Below are 26,745 nucleotides of genomic sequence, written 5' to 3'. Positions count from 1 at the left end.
ATAGAAAACCCTGAGTGACCTGCAAGTGTTAACGGCTGACATCACACAAGTCCGCTTTGTATCTGCTGATACATTGTATACACACTGATGACGTCATTGCTGCACACACCTCATCTTAAAGGGATTCTCCACCCAAAATGTAACAAAACACATTCTCCCAGATCAGAAGATTCCAGATCGGCAGATAAGAGGGGACCCCCATAGAGGGCCTGAACCCCCAAACAATCCACTCACAGAGACGAGTCCGGGCAACAAGCAGTTAAAATTAACTCTTTAATATACAAAAATGAGGAGATATAAAAATAGACATTAAATACAGAAAATGTAAAAAAAAAATATCTGTACAAGGTGGGGGGGGGGGAGGGGTGCTCCGATACTGGACCGTCACCAACACTGTGCGCACAAGACAGGAGACGAAGGAAGGCACCGGAGTAACGGGGGGCAGTGCTGCTGCCCGGACACTTTGGGGGTGACCGCCGTCCGGTCCTCGTCACCGCATCTTGATCTCGCAGCAGATGCAGTTAATGATGCTGCAGTCGGGAGGCTGATAAACGCAGGCGAAGCCGCACGGACAACCGGAGACACCGCGGCATCCGGCGCAGCCCTGGGGGGGGGGGGGGGGGAAGAGCAATAACCGGGGGTCACTTACTTTACTGAGAGCTGAGATCCCATAATGCAATGCACCACTCTCCCCGAATGCTGTATATAACTGTAGAATTGTGGATGCAGCTCTGGATGTGACTAAAGTATAATAAAGATGCAGCAGCAGAATTTTGGACACAGCGCTGGATGTAGCTGGAGCATAAGATATAATATAACGAGAAATGTGAAAGCAGCTCTGGATGTGGATGGAGTATAAGACCAGCTATAACAGGAGAATTGTGGACGCAGCTCTGGATGTGGCTGGAGCATAAGATATACTATAACTGGAGAAATGTGAAAGCAGCTCTGGATGTGGATGGAGTATAAGACGAGCTATAACAGGAGAATTGTGGATGCCGCTTTGGATGTGACTAGAGTATGAGGATGTAGCAGCAGAATTGTGGACGCAGCTCTGGATGTAGCTGGAGCATAAGACATAATATAACTGGAGAAATGTGGATGCAGCTCTGAATGTGGATGGAGTATAAGACAGGACCTAACAGTAAAATTGTGGATGGAGCTCTGAATGTGACTAGAGTATACTAAGGATGTAGCAGCAGACTTGTGGATGCAGCTCTGGATGTGGCTGGAGCATACGACATGATATAACAAGAGAATATTGGATGCAGCTCTGGATGTAAGTGAGGTAAAATACATGGCGGGAGGGGGTATCAAAACTGGTGGAAAGGAAAACTGGCTTAGTTACCGATAGCAACCAATCAGATCCCACCTTTCATTTTTTTAGAGCTTTTCCACCAGTTTTGCTAACTTTCTACTATGATGTAGCAGCACTTTGGATGCAGCTCTGGATGTGACTGGAGCAAAACACTAGCTATAACAAAAGAATTGAGGATGCAACTCTAGATGTAAAATACATGATGTAGCAGGTGTGGATGCAGCTCTGGATGTGACTTGACTATAAGATTGGATATGATAGAAATGAGATGTAAAAGTAACATATTTGATGTTGCAGTATTTTGGATGCAGCTCTGGGTGTGACTACAGCATAAGGCATGATATAACAGGAGAATTGAGCTCTAGATGTTACTGACGTAAAAGACATAATGTAGCAGAAGTGTGTATGCAGCTCTGGATGTGACTGGAGTCATTCAGGATCATAATAAGAAAAATAAATAGCCTGCAGGAGGGTTCTGACTACAGCGCCACCTAAAGGGCCGCGAAGGTCCTGCGTCAGGTGGCGGCACTCACCGGCCTGGAGGGACAGCACTGATCCATGCAGGCGGTGACCGTGGGAATCTTGCAGTCACATGACTGGGCACAACTCGCGCACATGTCACAGAAGCCAAGGTCGTCCACCTTCTGCCACCCCATACAGGACGGGCAGCAGCCTCGAGCCTGGAAAACACAACAAGTCCCAGAAGTCCAAGCAAGTAATGGGGGTGATGGGTGAGTAGATGAGGGGGCGAGTCGTTAGACAGAGGGTGGTAGGGTCACTCATATGGTAGGTTACTGGAGGGTCACATACCGTCCGGCCGCCATCACCCACCTGGAGACACTGGTGAATCAGGAGGAGGATCAGCAGCACGATGAGATAGAGGGCGACGGCGAGGAATATAACGCCCGGCAGGGGGATGCTGAGCCCCGGGGCGGCTGTGGAGGAAGAGGCCGCCGGGAAAGTCAGAGCCTGAAAGAGATGACAGCATTAATGGCGGAACAGAGAGCGGCACAGCGCCAATCCATCAGCACAGTACTCACCGCCATCAGCCCCCGCGTACCGATCACTGGGGAAAAGACAGAGGCCGTCAGTGAAGCCAGACACAGGGGGCGCCGTCTGCAACAAAATCTGATGAGACTGCGAGGGACAGCAGTCACACCACATGGCGCCACATAGCCACGCCATGGTAAAACGGTGCCCTGCCTTACTAAGTAGAAGGTTGTGTTCTACATTACAGTCACTGATAATCCACACACCCCCCCCCCCCTACAGACCCCGGGGCACACAGCGCACCCCCCCCCCCCTACAGACCCCGGGGCACACAGCGCACCACCCCCCCCCCCCCGTACAGACCCCGGGGCACACAGCGCACCCCCCCGCCCGTACAGACCCCGGGACACACAGCGCACCCCCCCCCCCCCCTACAGACTCCGGGACACACAGCGCACCCCCCCCCCTACAGACCCCGGGACACACAGCGCCCCCCCCAACAGACCCCGGGACACACTGCGCCCCCCCCCCCCTCCCTACAGACCCCGGGACACACTGCGCCCCCCCCGTACAGACCCCGGGACACACAGCGCACCCCCCCTTCCCTACAGACCCTGGGACACACAGCGCCCTCCCTACAGACCCCGGGACACACAGCGCCCCCCCCCCCACAGACCCCAGGACACACAGCACGCCCCCCTCCACACCCCGGGACACACAGCGCACCCCCCCTCCCTACAGACCCCGGGACACACAGCGCCCCCCCCCCCCTTCCCTACAGACCCCGGGACACACAGCGCCCCCCCCCCTTCCCTACAGACCCTGGGACACACAGCGCCCCCCCCCCCCCCCCCCACAGACCCCAGGACACACAGCACCCCCCCTCCACACCCCGGTACACACAGCGCCCTCCCTACAGACCCCGGGACACACAGCGCCCTCCCTACAGACCCCGGGACACACAGCGCCCCCCCCCCCTACAGAACCCAGGACACACAGCCCCCCCCCCCCTACAGACCCCAGGACACACAGCCCCCCCCCCCCCCTAGACACACAGCGCCCCCCCTAAAGACCCCAGGACACACAGCGCCCCCCCTAAAGACCCCAGGACACACAGCGCCCCCCCCCCCCCCCCACAGACCCCAGGACACACAGCACCCCCCCCTCCACACCCCGGTACACACAGCGCCCTCCCTACAGACCCCGGGACACACAGCGCCCTCCCTACAGACCCCGGGACACACAGCCGCCCCCCCCCCCCCCCTACAGAACCCAGAACACACCCCCCCCCCCCCCCCTACAGACCCCAGGACACACAGCCCCCCCCCCCCCCCCCTAGACACACAGCGCCCCCCCTAAAGACCCCAGGACACACAGCGCCCCCCCCTACAGACCCCGGGACACACAGCGCCCCCCCTAAAGACCCCGGGACCCACAGCGCCCCCCCCTACAGACCCCAGGACATGCAGAGCCCCCCCTACAGTCCCCGGGACAATAGGCAGCGCCCCCCTCCACACCCCGTGGCCCCACTCCACACCCTGTGGCCCCCCTCCACACCCCGGGACACGCAGCGCCCCCCCCCCCCCCCCCCCCCAACAGACCCCCAGACCCTGGGAAACAGTGTCCCCCCTACGACACACAGCGCCCCCTTCACCCCCCAGGACACACAGCGCCTCCTCCACAGGACACACAGCGCCCCCTTCACCCCCCAGGACACACAGCGCCCCCCCGTTCTCCATATACTTAGTGTATGCTCCAGTGTACCCCTCCCATCTCTAGTCATTGGTGGCGCAGTGGTCACAGCCCCGCCCATCTCTACTGTCATTGGTGGCGCGGTTGTCACAGCCCCGCCCATCTCTACTGTCATTGGTGGCGCGGTTGTCACAGCCCCTCCCATCTCTACTGTCATTGGTGGCGCGGTTGTCACAGCCCCTCCCATCTCTACTGTCATTGGTGGCGCGGTTGTCACAGTCCCTCCCATCTCTACTGTCATTGGAGGCGCAGTGGTCACAGCCCCTCCCATCTCTAGTCATTGCAGCGGCACAGTGGGGGAGGGAGAGACTGCTTTCTTCTCCCCTGTGCTGCTGAGATCGGCGTGCGCCATGTTCTGTGATCGGTAAAAGGCAAATCCCGGTGCAAAGGTATCGATAATCTGATACCCGATGCAACCCTACATCATATACAATATTAAAGGGGTTGTCCGGGTCCAGACCAGAACCCGGACACAGCCCGATCTGCCCTCACGGACCATGAATGAGTGGAGTAGGGATCGACTGATATTGATTTTTTTAGGGCCGATACCGATAATTTGTCAACTTTCAGGCCGATAGCCGATAATTTATACCGATATTCTGGGTATTTTTATTTTTGAGAAAAAAATTTTTTCCTACACATCTGCTGAAAATTAATATGTTTATTGTTAACGTGTATTATTATTTTATTTTTTTTGTAAATCTTTTTCATTTATACTTAATATTTTTGTGGTTTGTTTTTTTTTTACAAACTTTTAGCCACCTTAGGGACTAGAACCTTGTCCTATTCACCCTGATAGAGATCTATCAGGGTGAATAGGATCTCACTGTCCCTGCTGCTCTGTGCTTTGTGCACACAGCAGCAAGGTTACTGACTATGGCAGCCAGGGCTTCAATAGCGTCCTGGCTGCCATGGTAACCGATCGGAGCCCCAGGATTACACAGCTGGGGCTCCGATCGGAGGAGCAGGGGATCCTGTGGCCACTGCCACCAATGATTATTACTGGGTGGGGGCGCACTGCGCCACCAATTGAAGATACCTCTCTCATTCACATTACCGGAGGCGGGAGCTGGCTGCAGAATCGCATAGCCGGCTCCGACCTCTGAGCGGTAGCTGCGATCGCGGCACCTAAGGGGTTAACTACGCGGACCGCAGCTGCCGTTCATAGAGGTCGGGAGCCGGCTATGTGATTCTGCAGCCAGCTCCCGCCTCCTGTATATGAATTAATGAAAGACTCATCTTCATGGTGGCGCAGCGGCCACAGCCCCCTCCCCCCTTCTCTTCTCCCCTCTCATTGGCGGCAGCACAGGGGGGAGGGAGACACGGCTTCCTTCTCCCTGTGCTGCGGAGGGAACACGGAGAGCGCTGAGAGCAGCGCGTTCTGTGTTCCCATTATGTTATCGGTATATCGGCAAAATAGATGCCGATAACTGTCAATATCGGCCGATAATATCGGTAAAACGATGATCGGTCGATCCCTAGAGTGGAGCTTTTCACGCTGTGCACGAATACGGGCTCTCCATGGGTAAGCTGGGCGTCTCTTAGCAACCATCAGTGAAAAACGCATCGTATCCGCACTTGCTGCGGATGCAAATGTGTTTTTCACGCGCCCCATTTGCAGGGCTGCGTGAAAAACAACGATCGTGTATACAAAACCCATTGAAATGAATGGGTCAGGATTCCGTGCGGGTGCTATGCGTTCACATCACGTAAAACTCGGCTGGCGTGAAAGGGGCCTTATAGATCCGCTGTCTGATGAGGCTGTGGCCTCCTGGCGGCTCACCAGCACAGCGCCATGCATTGTATAGTGGTCGTGCTTGGTACTGCCGAGCAGCCCCAGTGTGACATCACTGACCCGGGAACGGCGCGGTGATGAGTGGGGGTGCCGGGAGTCAGACCCCCCCATCGATCAGATTCTGCTGACTATACAGTCCATCAACATTAAACACTGAAAACCCTTTTGCGGTTGAAACCTTTGCTTCCCTCACGTCCCACAGTCACAGCAACGTAGAAAGAAGTAGCGCCACAGCGCGGGCACAATATGGCGGAGTCTAAATTGACTGCGCAGCGCCATCTCCCGTCATGGTTGATAAGTTGCATGATTTTCTAGTTTATGACGTAAAGTCATGATTTTATTAAGGACACGGAGGCGAGTATTGCATTTCTCTTTCTTTACTGAAATTCAATAGCAGCATAGAAAAAAAGAGGAAAAACCTATTACCACACAGGGTAACCATGGCAACAAGCCACCCCTAACCCAGTATAAGAGTCTGGCATCAATCCGCTCCTCCTCTTTCTTTGATGACGCCACATCCTGAGAAACCGTGATGACCACAAGACCGAAACAAACACGAAGAACCTCAACCCGAAAGCATCCAACGGGAATGATTGTAGAAACAAGGCAACAGAGCCAAACTTGACTTCAGGGACCAAGAACGCCAGTGTTGTTATCAGGCACCAAGAACGCCCGTGTTGTTATCCTAAGGAAAACAGACAAAAAGAAACACAGATAATGTAGATCAATGCAAGTCTAATGTACTGCATAACAGAAGATACAGATCAGTATGCATAAAAGCAGAATAATATATATATATATCAATAAATATTAGAACATGAAGCATGGTAGCTTAATAGTAATAATAACAATAAAATAGACAAAAAGGGTGGGAGAATATCATTATGGGCGGGGCAATACTCGCCTCGATTTCCTTAATAAAAATCATGACTTTATGTCATAAACTAGGAAAATCATGCAATTTTATTACATGACACGGAGGTCCTATTGCAAGTTTAAAGTTGTTGAATAACTGAAGAAAATGCATGAGGTAGATGGACGGAAATAAAACTCCCGAACGTGAAACTCGAGCCCAGTTAAGCCAAGAGAAGAACATCCTCCTAAGCGAGCACCCAGCCACCGCCATCGACGTAGAAGCGGCGCCTCTCGTGAAGTGAAGCCGTGAAAATAGATGTATCCCACTCAAGCCAAGGACTTAATCCATTTGACCCATCTGGCCAACGTGACACAAGTCAACTGGAGCAAAGGTGCCGACGATAGGAAAAAAAAATTCCGTGAGATGATGATAAACGATGAGAAGATGTACGAGCTTCATACACCTGAAGACATGCGACCGGGCAAAGGGCAGGAACATCTGGGAAACAAGGGTAAGAAACCGACCTAATGTTGGTCTTGGTACGTCGAGAGATGTTAAAAACGACACCCTCGGGAGTAAAGGACCGAGCATCATGATCCAAGGCCCTAACGTCAGAAACCCGTTTGCATGAAATCAAACAAAACAAAGTAACCAACTTGGCAGACAGTTGCCGCAAGGACAGTTGGTCATTGAAAGGGCCAGGAGGAAAAAAGGGAGAGAACCAAAGAGACATCCCAAGTACCCGAAAAACGTGGACGAGAAAGGCGAGAACCCTTGAGAAGGCGACAAACTAACGGGTGTTGACCAGCAGGACGGCCGTCAAACCCCGAATGAAAAGCAGATATGGAAGAACGGAACAAGTTGATTGTACGGTAAGCTTTACCGGATTCAAAAAGGGATGTGAGAAACTGCAAGATCTCCATCACAGGGGCTGAAAAGGGATCCAAGTCCCTTGCCAGGCACCAGTCAGCCCAAGATCGCCAGGCAGCACGGTAAGATCTTCTGGTCCCAGGGGCCCAAGCGTTCTCCAGAAGGCGTCTAGTTGCTTCCGGAACATCCGAGACTTCCCAGGGACTCCTGAAACTCTGCAGGCGAGTAGGCGTAGAGAACCGTCCAGGACGAGCGGATGTTGTTGACCTGACGAGTCGAGAAGAAGATCCGGGAACGATGGCAGCAGCAATGGAGGAAGGATCAGACTCTCCAGCAGTTGCGGGAACCATGATTGGGCCGTCCAGAACTGAACCAGTAGGACCATCTCGGCTGTCTGAAGACGAAGTTGAGCCAGGACCCTTGGGATCATCATGAACGGAGGAAACGCATACAACAGAAGATTGGACCAATCCTGGAGGAACGCGTCCACCGCGTCCGGATCCGGTCTCCAGCTGTAGAATCTCGGGAGCTGCGCGTTCAGGCGGGAAGCGAAAAGGTCTATACACATATGATCTAAACGGGAAGAAATGGAGGAAAATATCATCGCTGGCATCCATCAGAAAACGAGAGGACCAATCCGCCTGAGAATTGTGTAAGCCCGGAAGATATTCCGCCACAACAGTGATGTCTTTCTGTAGGCAGAACTCCCAGAAGTCCCTCGCTAGGTGAGAGAGGACTGAAGAGCGTGTTCCTCCCATGGCGTTGACATAACGTACAGCCGAAATGTTGTCCATCCGCAGTCTGACGCATGCGTTGGCCATACCATTCGTAAAGCTGCGAATGGCAAAGGAGCCGGCCAGCAACTCCAGGGAGTTGATGTGTAGATTCGCTTCCGTAGGAGACCAACGGCCGCCGGTAGAGACACCGTTGCAGTAGGCTCCCCATCCCGAAAGGCTGGCGTCTGACTCTATGGTGAAGTCGGGTAGAGGGCCGAAAATCGCCTTGCCGTTCCAGGCATCCAGATTCTGGATCCACCACTGTAGCTCGTCCCTTGTATCTCTGGTCCAGGACTAATCAGGTCCTCGTACGTAGCACCAAGTGCGCAGGGTGAGCCAGCTTGAGGTGTTGAAGAGCCCGATAGTGCAACGGGGCCGGGAACACTGCCTGGAATGGAGGAGGAAATGTAGGCCTATGACGCGGGAAGCTGGACGAGAAGAGAGATCTGGGGAAGAAGACAAAGTTCCCTGCGAAGGTGTGAGCGACCTTGGAAGGAAGGTAGACTGAGAGACTCTGAGGAGGAGTCGATCCGATAACCCAGGAACTCCATGGAGTGAGATGGGACTAAGCCAAGATTTCTCCAATTGATGAGAAATCCCAACCGGGAGAGGAAGATCTATTGTAGGACGATAGATTGCTCTCGGAGAAGGGGACTGCGATCCTGGGCCATGAGCAGGAATGTCGTCTAGATAAATAATAAGACGAATCCCGCGACTTGCGGAGGAAGGCCATGGACCGGCCGCAATAGCTTGGTGAAGCACCAAGGGGCCGATGACAGGCCGAATGGGAGGCAGGTAAACCTCCAAGTCTTTCCGCCCCAATAGAATTGAAGGAGGTCCCTGGAGGACTCTGCAACTGGGACCGTCAGATAAGCATCCTTCAAATCCAGTTTGGCCATCCAGTCGTTTAGGAGGAGCATGTCCCGGAGAAGGTGAATGCCCTCCATTTTGAAATGGCGATAACGGACATAATAATCAGAGGACGGAGATTTATCACCGGGCGCATCTGGACCGTCCTTTTTTGCCACCAGAAAGATGCTGCTGATTATCCCAGTGGAATGAGGCAAAGCTCGCTCTATCGCACCCTTCCGGAGAAGGGAGAGCAGTTCTATGTGCAGAAGACGTTGCTTCGCTCTTGGCAGGCAAACCGGGTGGGGGGGGGGGGGATCTGAATAGATGGAACAGTCAATTCTATCTGGAAGCCTTGAACTGTGGCCAAGACCCAAGGGTCTGTGGTAATACTTGACCAAATATGGGAAAAATGATGGAGTCTGCCTCCTATCCAAATTGCCGAAGAATACAGGGGTTGACTTACCGAGGGGTCGGCGGTAGGAGGAGCCTCTGGATCTCCATGAAGGACCGCGGGACGGGAAGAACGCTGGAGGTTGCCTGGCGTCCTGGGAGGGACGGTAGGAGAAGGAGCCTCGACCTGCAGAGCCTCGGGTCTGAAATGATGCACCGCCGGACAGGCGGCCCCTGGAGCTGCCGGCCCTAGAAGAGACTCGCCCTGGAAGACACGTCTCATGGATGACTGGGCCTTGTCAAGTGCCGTGAAGGCCCCTACAAAGCGGCCAAGGTCTTTAATAAATGAGTCTCCAAAAAGGAGACCTTGGGCGTCCTTGCCAGCCTCAGTGAGGGCCAAATTAGAGAGCTTCGGCTCAATTTTAAACAGTATGGCCTTTCGCCTCTCGATGGATAGAGAGGAATTTACATTACCGGTGATGCACACCGCTCTCTGGACCCATCCAGTAAGCTCGTCGGGGTCAACGAGTGTATTTTGGGCCCTGGCAGATTCTGCCAACTCAAATATTTTGGTCAAAGGACCTAAAATGTCAAGCAACTTATCTTGACAGGCTCTCAAGGCCGATTCCAAACCCCTACGCGGATTCCATCCGGACTTTGCCAGGAATTGCGTCATCTTCGGGTCGACCGAAGGGGTTTCGCCCACTTTGCTGGGAATTATGGGCCTAGGGCATTCTGCTCTCAGTTTGTTCCTAGCCTCCTTGGATAGAGGCTGGCGAACCCTAGATTCTAAATATCTCGCCACATGGTTAGATGGCAACCATTCGGCGGAGCGAGGATGGTGCAAAACGTCAGGGTCAAAAAGGGCTTCTCCAGCCGGGTCTAGGACTGCAGAATTAAGGGCCGGAGGGGGCTCAGCAGGAGTACCCACAGATTCCGCTAAAGAGACGGAAGGGCCAGGGAGGGTTTCCTCCATATAATCAAGTTCTGCTTCCCCATCAGATATCTCCAGTAAATTAACCTCCTCATCTGTGACAACCTCCGATTCAGAATCGGGTTCAGGCTGCGCTCTTGCGCACTTCCAAGGCCTCGCCTTTTCTGCCCGGCGGGCATGGGCTCTTTTGCGAGACTTATGCACGCTTTCAGTGGTGGAACAAAGCACACCTGTCATGGGGTTTCTGGAGGTACTGGGAACAGCAGAGTGACTGACTTGATGTGAGGGGCGGTGATGACGTCTGGTGAAGCATGGCTCTTAAGAGCTTCAGAAATGGAGCTGGTAATGGCACTGGACACAGAGCCCATGGCAGCTTGAATTGCAGCAGCTACAGAACGCTGCCGATCTGAAGCCTGTACAGATTCAGGACTAGAGGGCGATATGTGAGCCAGGGGAGGACACTCAACCTCCTCAGGCAGCCCAGGTAATGCAGGGACAATGGATACATTTTTCTCAGCCATAATGAGAAGTAATATGAAAATATTAATCCTATAGCAAGGTGCTAAGGGGGGGAGCAAGGCAAATAGTGTTGATAAGAAAAATACAACTGCAGGCTCCGATGCGGCAGAACAGCAAGCAGCCGAGAGATGGAGTCCGAAGTCTCGCGATATCCTGCGAGACTTCCGGACAGCCGCCGGAAGACTTCAGCCGCGGCAAACAGAAGCGGGAAGGAGCAGGACGAAGGGCGGTACAAGATGGCGAGGGGGAGTGGCCAAGCGGAGGAGCGCACACATCGAATGAGAGCCGGCAAGATAGAACCGGCAAGTAAAACTTTGGATAAAGAGAGGGAAATCACAAAACGAGGGGGGGGGGGAAACCTCCCCCCTGAGAAAACAGGGGGGGGGGGAGAGGGCTGGTAAAAGACCGGGGCAAAGGAAAATAAGTAATATAAACTAAGGACAACGATAATAAACTACAAATAAGAGGTCAAAGACCGATGGGAATAGGCTAAAATCCTAGAAAATCTATATAAGACAACTATCAAATTCACACAGTCAATAGCTGCACAACATATAGAGTACTTATCTTGATTTGAAGCAGCAAAGAAAGAGGAGGAGCGGTTTGATGCCAGGACTCTTATACTGGGTTAGGGGTGGGCTTGTTGCCATGGTTACCCTGTGTGGTAAAGGTTTTCTCTTTTTTCTATGCTGCTATTGAATTTTCAGTAAAGAAAGAGAATGCAATAGGAGCCTCCGTGTCATGTAATAAAATCAAGCTACAGATGATATCCTCTGGCAACAGGAGATGGATCCCTGCGGTTTACACTGCCGAGCAGCTGACGGTGGGATGATTGACAGCCCCGTCACTGAGGAACCAGAGTCCTGAATATTAGATTTTACAGAGGAAAAAAAAAAGTTTATTTATTTACACAGGACAAGTGAAGCACAAAAAAAAAAAAGGCTCAGCGCAGGACGGTCTGTGGCACCACAAGTCTCAGGTATCCCCGGCAGTCAGGGCATGATGGAGTCCACACGGTGGCCACTGCCCGCAACGTGGGTAGACAATACATGTAAGTGTCCATAAGGTGACGATGTACAAATCCGAATTCACAACAAGAACAGCCCCGCTTGTGGCGGCAGTAACAATATGGCCGACGATGCTCAGTACTTCCGCTGTCGAGGGAAGATGGCGGACGAGCGTTTCGGGGTGGGCACAGAGTCAGGGTCCATGTCGAACAGATCGCGCCCGGTCTTCAGGATCTGCTCCTCGATCTTCTTGTGGCGCTTCATGTCGGAGAGGACCTTGTCCAGACGCGCCTCTCTCTTCTGACTGCAAGCCGAGCCCCCTGATGAGAGGTGAAAGGGTTAACTATATAAGATACCTGTGGCATCACATAGAAGCGTCCACAGAGCCACCCATCACCACATGTGCATCCATCAGGCGCCATAGACCCGACCCCCCCCCCCCCCCCCCCCAAAAAAAAAACATCTCACAGGTTCAGGCTGCTGCTTTGCCCTCTCCTCGTGCTTTACACTGCAACTCTGCTCCATTAGGACATAACTATGTTCACTGACTCCGGTTCAGCTGAAACATCTATTTAAAAAGGGGTTCTCCAGAAATAAAAAACGAAAATACGTAAATATTACTTTATTATAAATAAATTCCCAAATACCTTCCATTAGTTAGAATGGCTCGTTTAGTCTGAGGAGCGATCGTCAGGGGAAACAAGATGGCCGCCGTCCTATTAGTGCGCACAAAACCCGTCCTAATCGCACAGCAGGACAGGTTACTTCACTACAATGAGCCATAGAGCCGCCTCATCATCCTCTCTGCTCCTCAGGGATTAGGATCCCGAATACAGTTTAGGGCTCATTCACACGACCGTGCCGTGTTTTGCGCTCCGCAAACTGCGGATCCGTAAAACACGGATGCCGCTCGTGTGCCTTCCGCAATTTGGGGAACGGAACTGACGGCCCACTATAAAAATGCCTATTCTTGTTCGCAAAGTGACAAGAATAGGACATGATCTATCATTTTTACGGAGCAACGGATGCGGACAGCACCCGGAGTGCTGTCTGCATTTTTTGCGGCCCCATTGAAGCGAAAAATGCGGAACCAAAACCACAGTGGTGTGAATGGGCCCTTAATATGATCTTCAACTGAAGATCTGTGGGAATGGAGCCCATGAGGAGACATGAGGTACAGAGAGGAGGTGGGATGTGGCCGTGTCCTCCTGTGTGATTAGGACGGGCTTTGGGCGCACTAATAGGACGGCGGCCATTTTGTTTCCCCTGATGATCGCTTCCCAGACAAAACGAGCCATTATAACTAATGAAAGGTATTTGGGAATATATTTAGGTATTTTTATTTTCTTAAAGGGGTTGTCAGAGTTATTTTTTTGTTCTTTGTATGTTTCTAACTAATGAAATGTAAGGGCTTTGCAATCACTTACTTTATCTCCAGTTGCTGCTTTCTCAGATCTCGCTGAGGGTCACATGACCTGCGATGTCAGCTTCTCTCCCTGCTCTGATGATGATTTGTGCACAAGCCTGAGGTCAGTGTTGGCCACGCCCCCCTGCACTGCCAACTGCTGCTTATTGCCCTCTCCCTGGATTCTTAAAGGGATCCTGTCATGACATTTTAGGCCTATAACCTAAACCTATGGCCAGGTCCGTCCAAATAGCATGAATCCGAAAATGTACTTATTACATCTGCCTGTTGCTCGATTGGCACATAAAACTGGTTTTTATAACCTGTCACTCACCTACCTAAGGTGCCCAAGGGGACGTCACTTCATGCAGAGTGCCCAGCTGCAGCCATCTCCGTCTTGTGCCCAGCGCCGCCTTCCCACTAGAAATCTCCGCCCTCCCTGTCTATAGTGCCGCCTTCCTCAGCCCCGCCTCCGCAATCGTCCGGTCCCTCAGGTTATGCCTAGTGCGCACGCGCAGGATCTGGCAGAGGGACCGGACGATTGCGGAGGCGGGGCTGAAGTGAGGAAGGCGGCGATTTCAACTGGGAAGGCGGCGCTGGGCACCAGACGGCGATGGTTGCAGCCGGGCACCCTGTATGAAGCGACGTCCCCTTGGGCACCTTAGGTAGGTGAGTGACAGGTTATAAAAACCAGTTTTATGTGCCAATCGAGCAACAGGCAGATGTAATAAGTACATTTTCGGATTCATGCTATTTGGACGGACCTGGCCATAGGTTTAGGTTATAGGCCTCAAATGTCATGACAGGATCCCTTTAACCCCTTAAGGACCAGGCTCATTTTCACCTTAAGGACAAGGCCATTTTTTGCAAATCTGACAAGTGTCACTTTATTAAAAATAATTACTTTACATTCCCCATATGTCTAATTCATGTTTGGATCATTTTGGGAATGACATTTTATTTTTGGGGGACGTTACAAGGCTTAGAAGTTTAGAAGTAAATACCAACTTTTTAAGGACCAGTTCAGGTCTGAAGTCACTTTGCGAGGCTTACATGATAGAAACCACCCAAAAATGACCCCATTCTAGAAACTACACCCCTCAAGGTATTCAAAACTGATTTTACAAACAATGTTAACCCTTTAGGTGTTTCACAAGAATTAATGGAAAATAGAGATGCAATTTCAAAATTTCACTTTTTGGACAGATTTTCCATTTTAATATTTTTTTTCCAGTTACAAAGCAAGGGTTAACAGCCAAACAAAACTCATTATTTATGGCCCTGATTCTGTAGATTACAGAAACACCCCATATGTGGTCGTAAACCGCTGTACGGGCACACGGCAGGGCGCAGAAGGAAAGGAACGCCATACGGTTTTTGGAAGGCAGATTTGGCTGGACTGGTTTTTTTGACACCATATCCCATTTGAAGCCCCCTGATGCACCCCTAGAGTAGAAACTCCAAAAAAGTGGCCCCATTTTAGAAACTACGGGATAGGGTGGCAGTATTGTTGGTACTAGTTTAGGGTACATATGATTTTTGGTTGCTCTATATTACACTTTTTGTGAGGCAAGGTAACAAGAAATAGCTTTTTTGGCACTGTTTTTTTTTTTGTTATTTACAACATTCATCTGACAGGTTAGATCATGTGATATTTTTATAGAGCAGGTTGTCACGGACGCGGCGATACCTAATATGTATACAAGTTTTTTATTTATGTAAGTTTTACACAATAACAGCTTTTTTAGAACAAAAAAAATGTTTTAGTGTCTCCATATTCTGAGCCATAGTTTTTTTTATTTTTTGGGCGATTGTCTCAAGTAGGGGCTCATTTATTGCGGGATGAGGTGACGGTTAGATTGGTACTATTTTGGTGGGCGTACGCCTTTTTGATCGCTTGCTGTTGTACTTTTTGTGGTGTAAGGTGACAATTTTTTTTTTATTTAGCACAGTTTTTATTTTTTACGGTGTTCATCTGAGGGGTTAGGTCATGTGATATGTTTATAGAGCCGGCCGATACGGACGCAACGATACCTAATATGTTTTTTCCCTATTTATTCATTTTTTGGAAAAGGACGCATTTTTAATTTTTTTTTTTACTTGAAACTTTTCATTTTTTTTGTAAAACTTTAATTTTATTAACTTTTTTTTTTCACTTTATTTTTTGTCCCACTCTGGGACTTCAACATTACAGGGTCTGATCCTTGTTTCAATACAGCACGATACATCTGTATTGAACTGTTAGTGTCTTACACTGTAAGACGCTAACAGTTGCCTAGGAGACCCAGCCTGGGGGCTGGGCCTCTTAGGCTTCCGTACATGACAGGCCCCAAGCCTTGGAATGGCTTGGGGCTGCCATGGCAACGGTCGAGTCCCCGCCACAGCAGAGCGGGGACCCGATGCATGAGGTGAGGGAGCGCAAACCTCCCATATGCCGCTGTCAGCGCTGACCGCGGCATATCGATGCTGGTGAATGCAGCAGGGATCCGGCGGTCAGTAACCGCCGGATCTCTGCTGCTGACCGGGGGGACCGCACGTGGGGGGAGGAACGACTGCAGGACGAGAGCGCTAAGTGCCGGCGTTTGAGGACGAGCATTCTCGTCCTGGGTCGTTAAGGGGTTAAGGAAAAACATTAACCCCTTCAGCTGCACAGACTCAGGGCTGAAGGCTTTACTGAGTAGCTGCAGGCAGTGAGACAAATGCTAAGCACAGGAGCTGACAGAAGTTCTGCAGAGCATTGCAGGTAGGAGGAAGATCCTGTGTGTATCAGCAGTGTCATTATACAGCTGGGACTTGTAGTCCTACACATACAACATGCTGCAGAGTCTCCCAGCAGTCAGACATGTCACTCAGGGCAGCTCTTGTATCCACTCCCTTAGCAGAGCAGGGGGGATGGGGGGCCAGAAGAGAACCAGGGAAATGAGGACATATATGTTTTTTTTTTTTACCTAAAACTTGCTTAGCTCAGTTATATATCGCTGACCCTCAGATTCACAGCGCTATATTTTTTTTTTTCATAACTCGGACAACCCCTTTAATTCCCAGAGAACCCCTTAAAGTGTAAGGCCGAGAGAAATCCATCACCCATCTCAGAGCTCAAGAGAGCGTCCCTCCACCATGCTTTACACTGCAGCTCTCCTTCATTCAGGAATGGTTGTAGATGGAGAATAACTCCCCGGCTTAATACATATCTGTAGCAGGGAACCTGCAGGCAGCCTGTACTCTGCTGATGAATGTGCAGAGCTCCGCCCCTATTTTAGCCCCTCCCATCACTTACCAGGCATTCGTCGCCTGTCAATTAAAGAGCTTTTCGGGGTGACAGGTTCATCATCAAAATCAAACTCTGTGGGGACAGGAGGCCTGCGGGGGGCAAGAGGACAAACATCAGGACAGACGAAAGGAGGAATCCGATTGGTCACTACAGGCTACACCAGTGATGTCATCGCCGCTACATGATAAGACAACTGCTTGAATCACAACTCCCAAATAATGAATCTGTCCGTTCAGGGGCGGCAGCGGACAGACGGACGCGCCCCAATACGGAGGTCAGACTGGGAGATTGTTACTCAAGCAATTCCCTAATAAATTCTGCACAGAAGCTTTCCCTTAAAGGGCCGGCGTCCAATCTCCTGTAAATAAAGCTCCGTTACTGTAGAATGAAAACCTGTGCTTCAGTTCATCATTGTTTTTCAAAACTTCTGCTTGCTGTAAGCGAATGATGTTCATAAGGCTGAGGGTTTGTTACAATTGTATGCAGCCCATGATGCATACAGCCCAGACTGATACATTGTAACAAACAGGATGAGTGTTTAGCTCACAGCGGAATGTCTGGACTTGATTCTTTGCACAAAAAAAAAAAAAACGTTGGCTTCTATTTACTGACAGCAAGCAGAGACTTTGGGAACGGATTGATGATGAAGTTGTATTGGACACGTCCTGGCGCTGCCCCCGGGTCACTCACGTGTCGTCTTCCTCCTCCTCCTGGTCCGACTCCTCATCCAGGGGGTCCGGCTCGGGGGTGGGCGGTCGGTGCAGCAGGATGTCCACCTAAAGGGGCAGCGTCCTCTCGCTGGCAATGAGCTCGTACAGGCGTTTTATGTCCTCGGGCGCCGGTGTCCAGCCGTCCGTCTCATCCAGGTCGTCATCACTACACGGGATGCACCAGTCCTCGTCATCCTCATCGTCCTCCTCCTGCCGCCGATCTGCATCACCCTCCTCCTCATCGTCGTCGTCTCCTTTCTCTCCATCTTTCGGATTCTCCTCTGCCTCTTGCGCCTCCTCCTCATCTTCCTCCTCGTCGTCTTCTCCTTCCTTCACCGCCAGCGACTCCATCCTGGACGTCACCTTCTCCTCGCCATCCTCCGACGATTCCTGCATCTGAACACGGAGGAGGGGATAAAGTTTCGGTTAGTTAACCCCACAGCTGCTGTTTAACGCTCCCCTGAGTGGGCTGTCATATGCTTATAATGGAGTCCCCCTGTAATAACCAGTATCAGTCCCGGGTGGGAGGACGGCAGATAATGGTAGTCAGCACCCCCTCCTATCAGCACTCACCCCAATGCGCGCGCTAGACTCCCCTCTCACAAATAACCACCACTAATCAGAAGGAGGAGGAGGCCGCCATCTTGTCTGAGTCTGTTTACCCCGCCAGGACCACAGAACGTGACATCCGGTCTTCTCCTTCCGCCTGCTGCCACGCACCGGAGCCTCCTGCTGCTGTCTTTATTTTGGCGGGGAGCACAGTGGAGAAAGCAGCTGCTCTCCTGGGTGACATTATGCGCGCATTTCGTGGCTTCTAATAGAAAAGTTCAACACGGGAGAGGATCTGCGTGTGTCTGGACGCTGACAGGTATTTATAACCAGTGCCCGCAGTAAACATGGACGCTGCGCTTGGCACCGGTCACGTGACCGCTACTATAACTTCTCAGTTTGCGTTTCAAGCCTCTCGCTGGTCGCTGGGTTTGGGCGTCACGTGCCGCTTTCGCACCTTCTCATTGGCTGTTGATGAAAGCGGCCGCCAAATACGAAATAGAGAGCTAGTAACCGATGGTTCCCTGAGGTAACCGAGGCCTGCGACCGGAGGAGAGCGAGCAGCGGCCCGGGACTGAGAGCCAGGCCTGCGGATTGGTAGGTGTATACTGTGGCGGTGGGAGCTGAGGCAATAATGAGGAGTAGACACAGAGCAGCCCCCCATGATAACATATCATATTCTCCTCCGGGGGGCTGATAGCTCACGTCTCATTATCTGTGTCTGGGAGAGCTGGGTTATAACCAGCATGGCCGCCCTCACACTTGTCTGTCAGGCTGAGCCCTTCAGGACTCTGGGAAAGCTGGGTGTTGGTGGAGGGTCACTGACCACATCTGTGCAGGCCACCGTACCGGTAATGGCGTCTACCACATGGAGCGTGACCTGTACACGGTAACGACGTGACTCAGCCGGTCTGATGTGTCGTGGCGTCCAGTACTGGCAAGAATAGCGCCTGCCGTCCCCCTGACCAATCTGCCTGTCACCAGCTCTGACGGCGGCGTGACCTGGGCGGCCATTAGTTGTGGGGGCAGCTGGCGCTGGAGGCGGCCACGCTGGTGCCATTTATCGTCCCCAGCTCTGCCCACAACGGTCTGGAGAAGCCACCACAACGCCCTCCTTGGAGGAGCCAGTGACACCCAACGCTGCAGAGTAGTCTGCAGGCTGGGGCTCTCTAGGAGTTGCAGAACTACAGTTCCCAGCATGCTCTGACTGCCTCTGGTGGGTGATGTCCATCCTTGGGGTCGGTACAGATTTACTGCTGGAGTCTCCGGCACATCCCGTGAATCCACCATATTGCCCTTCACCCTCCATGAAGGCACCAGACCATGAGATGATCCTCCTCCCACCAGGCATGGACAGGGAGCATAAAGGGGGCCCCTCCATTGTCTCCTCCAGAGGAGTATCAACATGGCGGCAGTTGGCGCCTACCTCAGGCCGAGCGTCTTGTTTGGATTTATGCTCGCCGCTATGATCTGAATCCCATAACCTCCGGACCAGCAATGGAGGGGGAAGAGCAGCAGTGACTGGACCTTTCACTGAGTCCCTACAGTCTGGAACAGGTGACGTCACCAAGGGAGGCCTTGGAAATGCCTTTCTGTAAGCAGGCCCCTGGTGACATTTTCGGTGCCCTGCTTGTTGATTGGCTGGGAAAAAAACAGGCACGTGGGTTAAGGCGAAAGTCGTTCTCTGTCCCTGGTGCTCAATATATTCGGGTGGCGTTTTTCACGCTTCCTGTAGCCGGAGAGTGGAGCCTCAGTGTAATGTGCAGGTTCACGCCTGTATAGGTGCGCGCTGTGGCCTCTCGTACACGGCCGTGTCTGTCTTGCAGTCTGCAGATCTGCAAAATACGGATGGTGTCCATGTGCTTCCAGTGAAGACAGGGCGGCACTACCTTCTTGAATTTGCGGTGCACGTGTCCGTGGAATGGCGTCCAGACAAACGTTTCAAAGAAGAAGACCGGCACTTCGCAGATGTAGATCACAATGTAGATTTATTCAGTCACATATTCAAGTGGCATAGTGACGCGTTTCAGCACAAATGTGCTTTCATCAGACTGCAGTCTGATGAAAGCACATTTGTGCTGAAACGCGTCACTATGCCACTTGAATATGTGACTGAATAAATCTACATTGTGATCTACATCTGCGAAGTGCCGGTCTTCTTCTTTGAAACGGGTGTCTATGTGCTGTCAGCGTTTTATTTGCAGATGCATTTATTTTAACGAGGCTGAAGTTGGTTTCTTATTCGTCCAGTTTCTTATTCACTGAAGTTGGTTTCTTATTCGGCAGTTTCTTATACATTACTATGACAAATAAACCTTTTTTTTCTCTTATTCCTCTGCAGTAAATCTGTTTTTTTTTCTACATAAATGTTAAATATTATTTGTGAACAATCAGATTAATAAAAAAAATCTATATTTGTGTTTTTACTAAAAAAAAAAAACGATAGTGAAAAATGGATGAAAAAATATGCATTTTGAATAAGTAACTGAGGAATTTAAGGGGTTAAACGCCGTTGGGCCACTAATCTAAGGGAGGGAATATAAAGAGTAAGGGCCCCTCCATAGCACCCAACTGTACCCAACCTGGCCCCAAACAGTGGATTGGCAGGGAAAACAGCTGCCAACCTTGCTAATATACATTTTCTACATTTTGAATAAGTAATGGAGGAATTTAAGGGGTTAAACGCCGTTGGGCCACTAATCTAAGGGAGGGAATATAAAGAGTAAGGGCCCCTCCATAGCACCCAACTGTATCCAGCCTGGCCCCAAACTGTGGATTAAAACAAGACCTATATTGTATTGTTGTAAATATATGGACCTACAGATAACGGGGGAGATTTATCAAAATCTGTCCAAAGGAAAAGTTGATGAGTTGAACATGAACCAATCAGATCGCTTCTTTTATTTTGTAGAGTCCTTGTTAATAATGAACGAAGCGATCTGATTGGTTGCTATGGACAACTCAGCAACTTTTCTATGGACAGGTGTTAATAAATCTCCCCCAATATGTTATTTTTTTTTTCCCCCAGAGAAATGCACTGTGTGGAAACAATACTTTCCAAGAGTTGTTAAATTGCACCCTCATAAACTCTTCCAATATTCCACCTCGTGGTCTGTAGGTGGAGAATCGGAAGAGTTATGTCTCTGTGTCCTCAAAGAGCAAAGATACATTGTTAGTCTGAAAAAAGAGAAACATAATTAAATAAATAAAAGGCAAGTCTCATAGATCATAGATTGTGGGGGTCTAATGACAAGAAAGCTTTCTATTGGTAAGTTTGTTTATCTTTTTGAGTTTTATCAGAGTTGTCAGTGAGAGATTTACAGTGACGAGCCGACTAGCAGCTGCGTTAGCCACAAGAGGTAGGAGCTTGCTACTTGTGTCACTTTTTTCTCTTGACAATGGGATGGAAAAGGCTATTGGGAAAGGATGGCTACAGAAAGTCCTGTTCTGTGTGGGGAAGATTGGAACAATTTGTCAACAAGAAATGGCTACATCAACTATGGCATGATGATAGAAGAAAAATGCGCACAAGAACAGAAGGATTAACTGTACAAGTGCAGCCACAGAACAGAGAAAGTCCTATTGAGGGGGAGAGAGAATTTTTGCTGATTGTTCAGGTGATGATGATGACAAACTGTATTGTGTGTATCCAGAAAAACAATCCAAATGAGCCTTATGCCCAATGTAGTAGATGTGAAGATTGGTTTCATCCTACATGTATTGGATATAAAAGTATTCAGGATATTGCCACAATCTCACCATGGTTGTGCCTATGTGCACAGAAAAAGATAAAGAAAAATACACTGAACAAAATGTTAAATCTGATATTTTCATTACCGCCTCCGGACCGCCTAACGCAGATTCGCGTTCCGGAGGTGGCAGCCCTGCGCACAGTCACGCATATATGCGTCATCTCGCGAGACGCGAGATTTCCTGTGAACGCGCGCCTCACGGGATCGGAAGGTAAGAGAGTTGATCTCCAGCCTACCAGCCGCGATCGTTCGCTGGCAGGCTGGAGATGTGTTTTTTTTTAACCCTAACAGGTATATTAGACGCTGTTATCAAAACAGCGTCTAATATACCTGCTACCTGGTCCTCTGGTGGTCCCCTTTGTTTGGATCGACCACCAGAGGACACAGGTAGCTCAGTAATATGTTGCACCAAGCACCACTACACTACACCCCCCCCCCCGTCACTTATAACCCCTTATTCACCCCTGATCACCCTATATAGACTCCCTGATCACCCCCCTGTCATTGATCACCCCCCTGTAAGGCTCCATTCAGACGTCCGTATGAATTTTACGGATCCACTGATAGATGGATCGGATCTGCAAAACACATACGGACGTCTGAATGGAGCCTTACAGGGGGGTGATCACCCCATATAGACTCCCTGATCACCCCCCCCTGTAAGGCTGCATTCAGATGTCCGTATGATTTTTACGGATCCACTGATGCATGGATCGGATCCGCAAAACACATACGGACATCTGAATGGAGCCTTACAGGGGGGTGATCACCCCATATAGACTCCTTGATCACCCCTGTAAGGCTCCATTCAGACATTTTTTGGCCCAAGTTAGCGGGAATATATATTTTTTTTTTTTCTTACAAAGTCTCATATTCCACTAACTTGTGTCAAAAAATAAAATCTCACATGAACTCACCATACCCCCTCACGGAATATAAATGTGTAAAAAAATTTAGACATTTATATTCCAGACTTCTTCTCACGCTTTAGGGCCCCTAGAATGCCAGGGCAGTATAAATACCCCACATGTGACCCCATTTCGGAAAGAAGACACCCCCAGGTATTCCGTGAGGGGCATATTGAGTCCATGAAAGATTGAAATTTTTGTCCCAAGTTAGCGGAAAGGGAGACTTTGTGAGAAAAAAAAAAATCTATTTCCGCTAACTTGTGCCAAAAAAAAAAAATTTCTATGAACTCTCCATGCCCCTCATTGAATACCTTGGGGTGTCTTCTTTCCAAAATGGGGTCACATGTGGGGTATTTATACTGCCTGGCATTCTTGGGGCCCTAAAGCGTGAGAAGAAGTCTGGGATCCAAATGTCTAAAAATGCCCTCATAAAATGAATGTGGGCCCCTTTGCGCTCTAGGCTGCAAAAAAGTGTCACACGTGGTATCTCCGTACTCAGGAGAAGTTGGGCAATGTGTTTTGGGGTGTCATTTTACATATACCCATGCTGGGTGAGATAAATAGCTTGGTCAATGCCAACTTTGTATAAAAAATGGGAAAAAACTTGTCTTTTGCCGAGATATTTCTCTCACCCAGCATGAGTATATGTAAAATGACACCCCAAATACATTGCCCAACTTCTCCTGAATACGGCGATACCACATGTGTGACCCTTTTTTGCAGCCTAGGTGGGCAAAGGGGCCCACATTCCAAAGAGCACCTTTCGGATTTCACAGGTCATTTACCTACTTACCACACATTAGGGCCCCTGGAAAATGCCAGGGCAGTATAACTACCCCACAAGTGACCCCATTTTGGAAAGAAGACACCCCAAGGTATTCCGTGAGGGGCATGGCGAGTTCCTAGAATTTTTTAATTTTTGTCACAAGTTAGCGGAAAATGATTTATTTTATTTTTTTTCTTACAAAGTCTCATATTCCACTAACTTGTGACAAAAAATAAAAAATTCCATGAACTCACTATGCCCATCAGCGAATACCTTGGGGTTTGTCTTCTTTCCAAAATGGGGTCACTTGTGGGGTAGTTATACTGCCCTGGCATTCTAGGGGCCCAAATGTGTGGTAAGTTGTTTGAAATCAAAATCTGTAAAAATTGGCCGGTGAAATCCGAAAGGTGCTCTTTGGAATATGGGCCCCTTTGCCCACCTAGGCTGCAAAAAAGTGTCACACATGTGGTATCTCGTGCTCAGGAGAAGTTGGGCAATGTGTTTTGGGGTGTCTTTTTACATATACCCATGCTGGGTGAGAGAAATATCTTGGCAAAAGACAACTTTGTATAAAAAAATGGGAAAAGTTGTCTTTTGCCAAGATATTTCTCTCACCAGCATGGGTATATGTAAAATGACACCCCAAAACACATTCCCCAACTTCTCCTGAGTACGGCGATACCACATGTGTGGCACTTTTTTTGCAGCCTAGGTGGGCAAGGGGCCCACATTCCAAAGAGCACCTTTCGGATTTCACCGGCAATTTTTACAGATTTCGATTTCAAACAACTTACCACACATTTGGGCCCCTAGAATGCCAGGGCAGTATAAATACCCCACAAGTGACCCCATTTTGGAAAGACACCCTAAGGTATTCGCTGATGGGCATAGTGAGTTCATAGAAGTTTTTATTTTTTGTCACAAGTTAGTGAAAATGAGACTTTGTAAGGAAAAAAAAATCATCATTTTACACTAACTTGTGACAAAAAATAAAAAGTTCTATGAACTCACTATGCCCATCAGCGAATACCTTAGGGTGTGTACTTTCCGAAATGGGGTCATTTGTGGGGTGTTTGTACTGTCTGGCCATTGTAGAACCTCAGGAAACATGACAGGTGCTCAGAAAGTCAGCTGCTTCAAAAGCGGAAATTCACATTTTTGTACCATAGTTTGTAAACGCTATAACTTTTACCCAAACCATTTTTTTTTTTATCAAAGACATGTAGAACAATAAATTTAGAGCAAAATTTATATATGGATGTCGTTTTTTTTTTGCAAAATTTTACACCTGAAAGTCGTGTAAAAAAAATTGTTAAATTTTGATTAATAACAAAAAAAGTAAAAATGTCAGCAGCAATGAAATACCACCAAATGAAAGCTCTATTAGTGAGAAGAAAAGGAGGTAAAATTCATTTGGGTGGTAAGTTGCATGACCGGAGCAATAAACGGTGAAAGTAGTGTAGGTCAGATGTGTAAAAAGTGGCCTGGTCTTTAAGGGGGTTTAAGCTAGGGGGGCTGAGGTGGTTAAAACCAGCAGAAAAAGTTATTTAAGGACACTGAGCTACATGAAAAATTCCAGAATATGGAAAAAGTGATAATATTTCAGAGACATTTGAGGCACAAAATTCTACCCCATTGTCTGAATGTGAAGAAACTGTTTCTTTTAGAGGACACAACGACTCCATTTATGCGCAGTCAGAACCAGAATCTGGTCAAGGAGAGGTTTTTTCAGCACACTGTCCTTCACAGTTTACTCTGTCTGATTCAATGGAGGAATGGGTAAAAATTAAACCCCATAAAAGAATGGCTACCGAGTCTTAAAAACATGGCTGGACCGATGTTTTATGCAAAAAAATATGTGAAATTAATAATTTTTGTGTATTGAAATTTACATATAACAGAGTTAAAACAAAACATTCAAGGAAGCAAAACTGTGTCTACTGTCGTGCAAAAGCTATTTGCAATTTAATGGATGCAACCCAATTAGGGATCGACTGATTATCGGTATGGCCGATATTGAGGATTTTGAACGTTATCGGTATCGGCATCTTCTCTTTTTTTTTTTTTTTTTTTTAAACAATTCTTTATTGTTATCATGTCAATACAATACATCAGTAAAGTTGATGCATATAAGGTGTATAGAAGAACAATCGGTTCACATTTTTTTTTCTTCCAAATATATTATGAAAACATGACAAACCTATATTTTCAAATTTCTCCCCCCCCCCACCCCTCCTGACCCCCCCACCACCCTCTCCCTCCCTTCTCCCTCCCTTCTCTGGATGTCCCGGCTACTTCTGAGGAAACATTCAAACTTTCAATTTTCCTAGTCGATCCCTCAAGTCTTCTTGTAGATACCACTCTGATATTTAAAAGGTCCCATTACTGAGGGGTACTCAGCATGTGGAATGTATTGTAGGATAAACCTTTTCCAAGTTTTATATAGCTTCTTTCCCAAAATTTCCTTTTTAGCAAATAGCATTTTGCCATTCAATCTAAAAATACGTTTGATCTGGTTATCAATAGATCTAAACTAGGGACCTCTGCAGTCAACCACTTCGTCAGCAGGCACCTTTTCGCTTCCAACACTACTGTATGACCTAACATCGTCAGTTTCTTTTCCTCCCTGTTCCCCATTGGCTTCATCAGTCTCCTTTTCATCCACTTGAGCACCACCAGTGATGGCGTTAGACCTGTGAAGTTACACCCAATGCGCTCCAATATCTGGGCTACTTGGGTCCAAAAACATATCTAGCTTGGGCATTCCCATAGTCATGGAACAGATCAGATTTTTGGGACCCCACACTTGGGACAGGCTGAGAGTCTGTCGGGTTTAGCCGTTGATACCGGAAAGTCGAAACCCATATATGGCATGGTGCAAGATTTTAAACTGAGTTTCTCTCATTTTTTCATTTGAGATGCCCTGTAAACAGCTTGAAGCCCTGAGAGAGCCACCGGACCAACATCCTTATGTTCAGCTGGATGCCCCATTTTTGAATAAAGACCCTCGTAGGGATTCCTCCCAAGAATCTCTGAGTGTTATAAAGCATGGAAATTGAAGTCTTGTTCTTATTGCCTATTAGGGAGTCAAATTTGTTTTTTTGCCATTCCTTAGAAAGGTCTTTTAACAACCCTCTCAAATAACTCCTGACCTGCATATATGGAGAGCATTCAGCCCTTGAGAACCCATCTTTCCTCCACTTCTTTAACGTCGCCCATTCTGGTTTCCTTCTCGTGAAAGAGGTCTCCCATCTTAATTACCCCCTTATTAGCCCACGTTTGAAAAGACTTGTCTGTGTTTCCTGAGATAAAAGCAGGGTTGCCC

General features: G+C 49.1%; 2 protein-coding genes and 1 pseudogene across 2 annotated transcripts in view; 1 reads left to right on the top strand and 2 right to left on the bottom strand.

The window, feature by feature from the left end:
• Positions 1-296: 296 nt before the first annotated feature.
• Positions 297-26,745, bottom strand: part of LOC121008086 (keratin-associated protein 17-1) — a 26,681-nt gene continuing 232 nt past the window's right edge. Inside the window, exons 2-5 of the mRNA XM_040440427.1 lie at positions 2,359-2,384; positions 2,150-2,287; positions 1,852-1,998; positions 297-604 (exon numbers count right to left, since the gene is read on the bottom strand). Coding sequence (XP_040296361.1) covers positions 491-604; positions 1,852-1,998; positions 2,150-2,287; positions 2,359-2,364 — 405 coding nt within the window. The 5' untranslated portion in view covers positions 2,365-2,384 and the 3' untranslated portion in view covers positions 297-490. The remainder of the gene's footprint in view (positions 605-1,851; positions 1,999-2,149; positions 2,288-2,358; positions 2,385-26,745) is intronic.
• LOC121008084 lies at positions 11,982-18,103 on the bottom strand (annotated as a pseudogene).
• The window catches only part of LOC121008080 (kinesin-like protein KIF22), a 101,926-nt gene continuing 93,367 nt past the window's right edge, over positions 18,187-26,745 (top strand). The window contains exon 1 of the mRNA XM_040440420.1: positions 18,187-18,313. The gene's annotated coding sequence lies outside the window, so the exon portion shown is untranslated. The remainder of the gene's footprint in view (positions 18,314-26,745) is intronic.

Source organism: Bufo bufo, chromosome 7 (genome assembly GCF_905171765.1).
Source record: "Bufo bufo chromosome 7, aBufBuf1.1, whole genome shotgun sequence".
NCBI lineage: Eukaryota > Metazoa > Chordata > Amphibia > Anura > Bufonidae > Bufo > Bufo bufo.
This window is presented reverse-complemented; position numbering and strand designations above follow the sequence as displayed.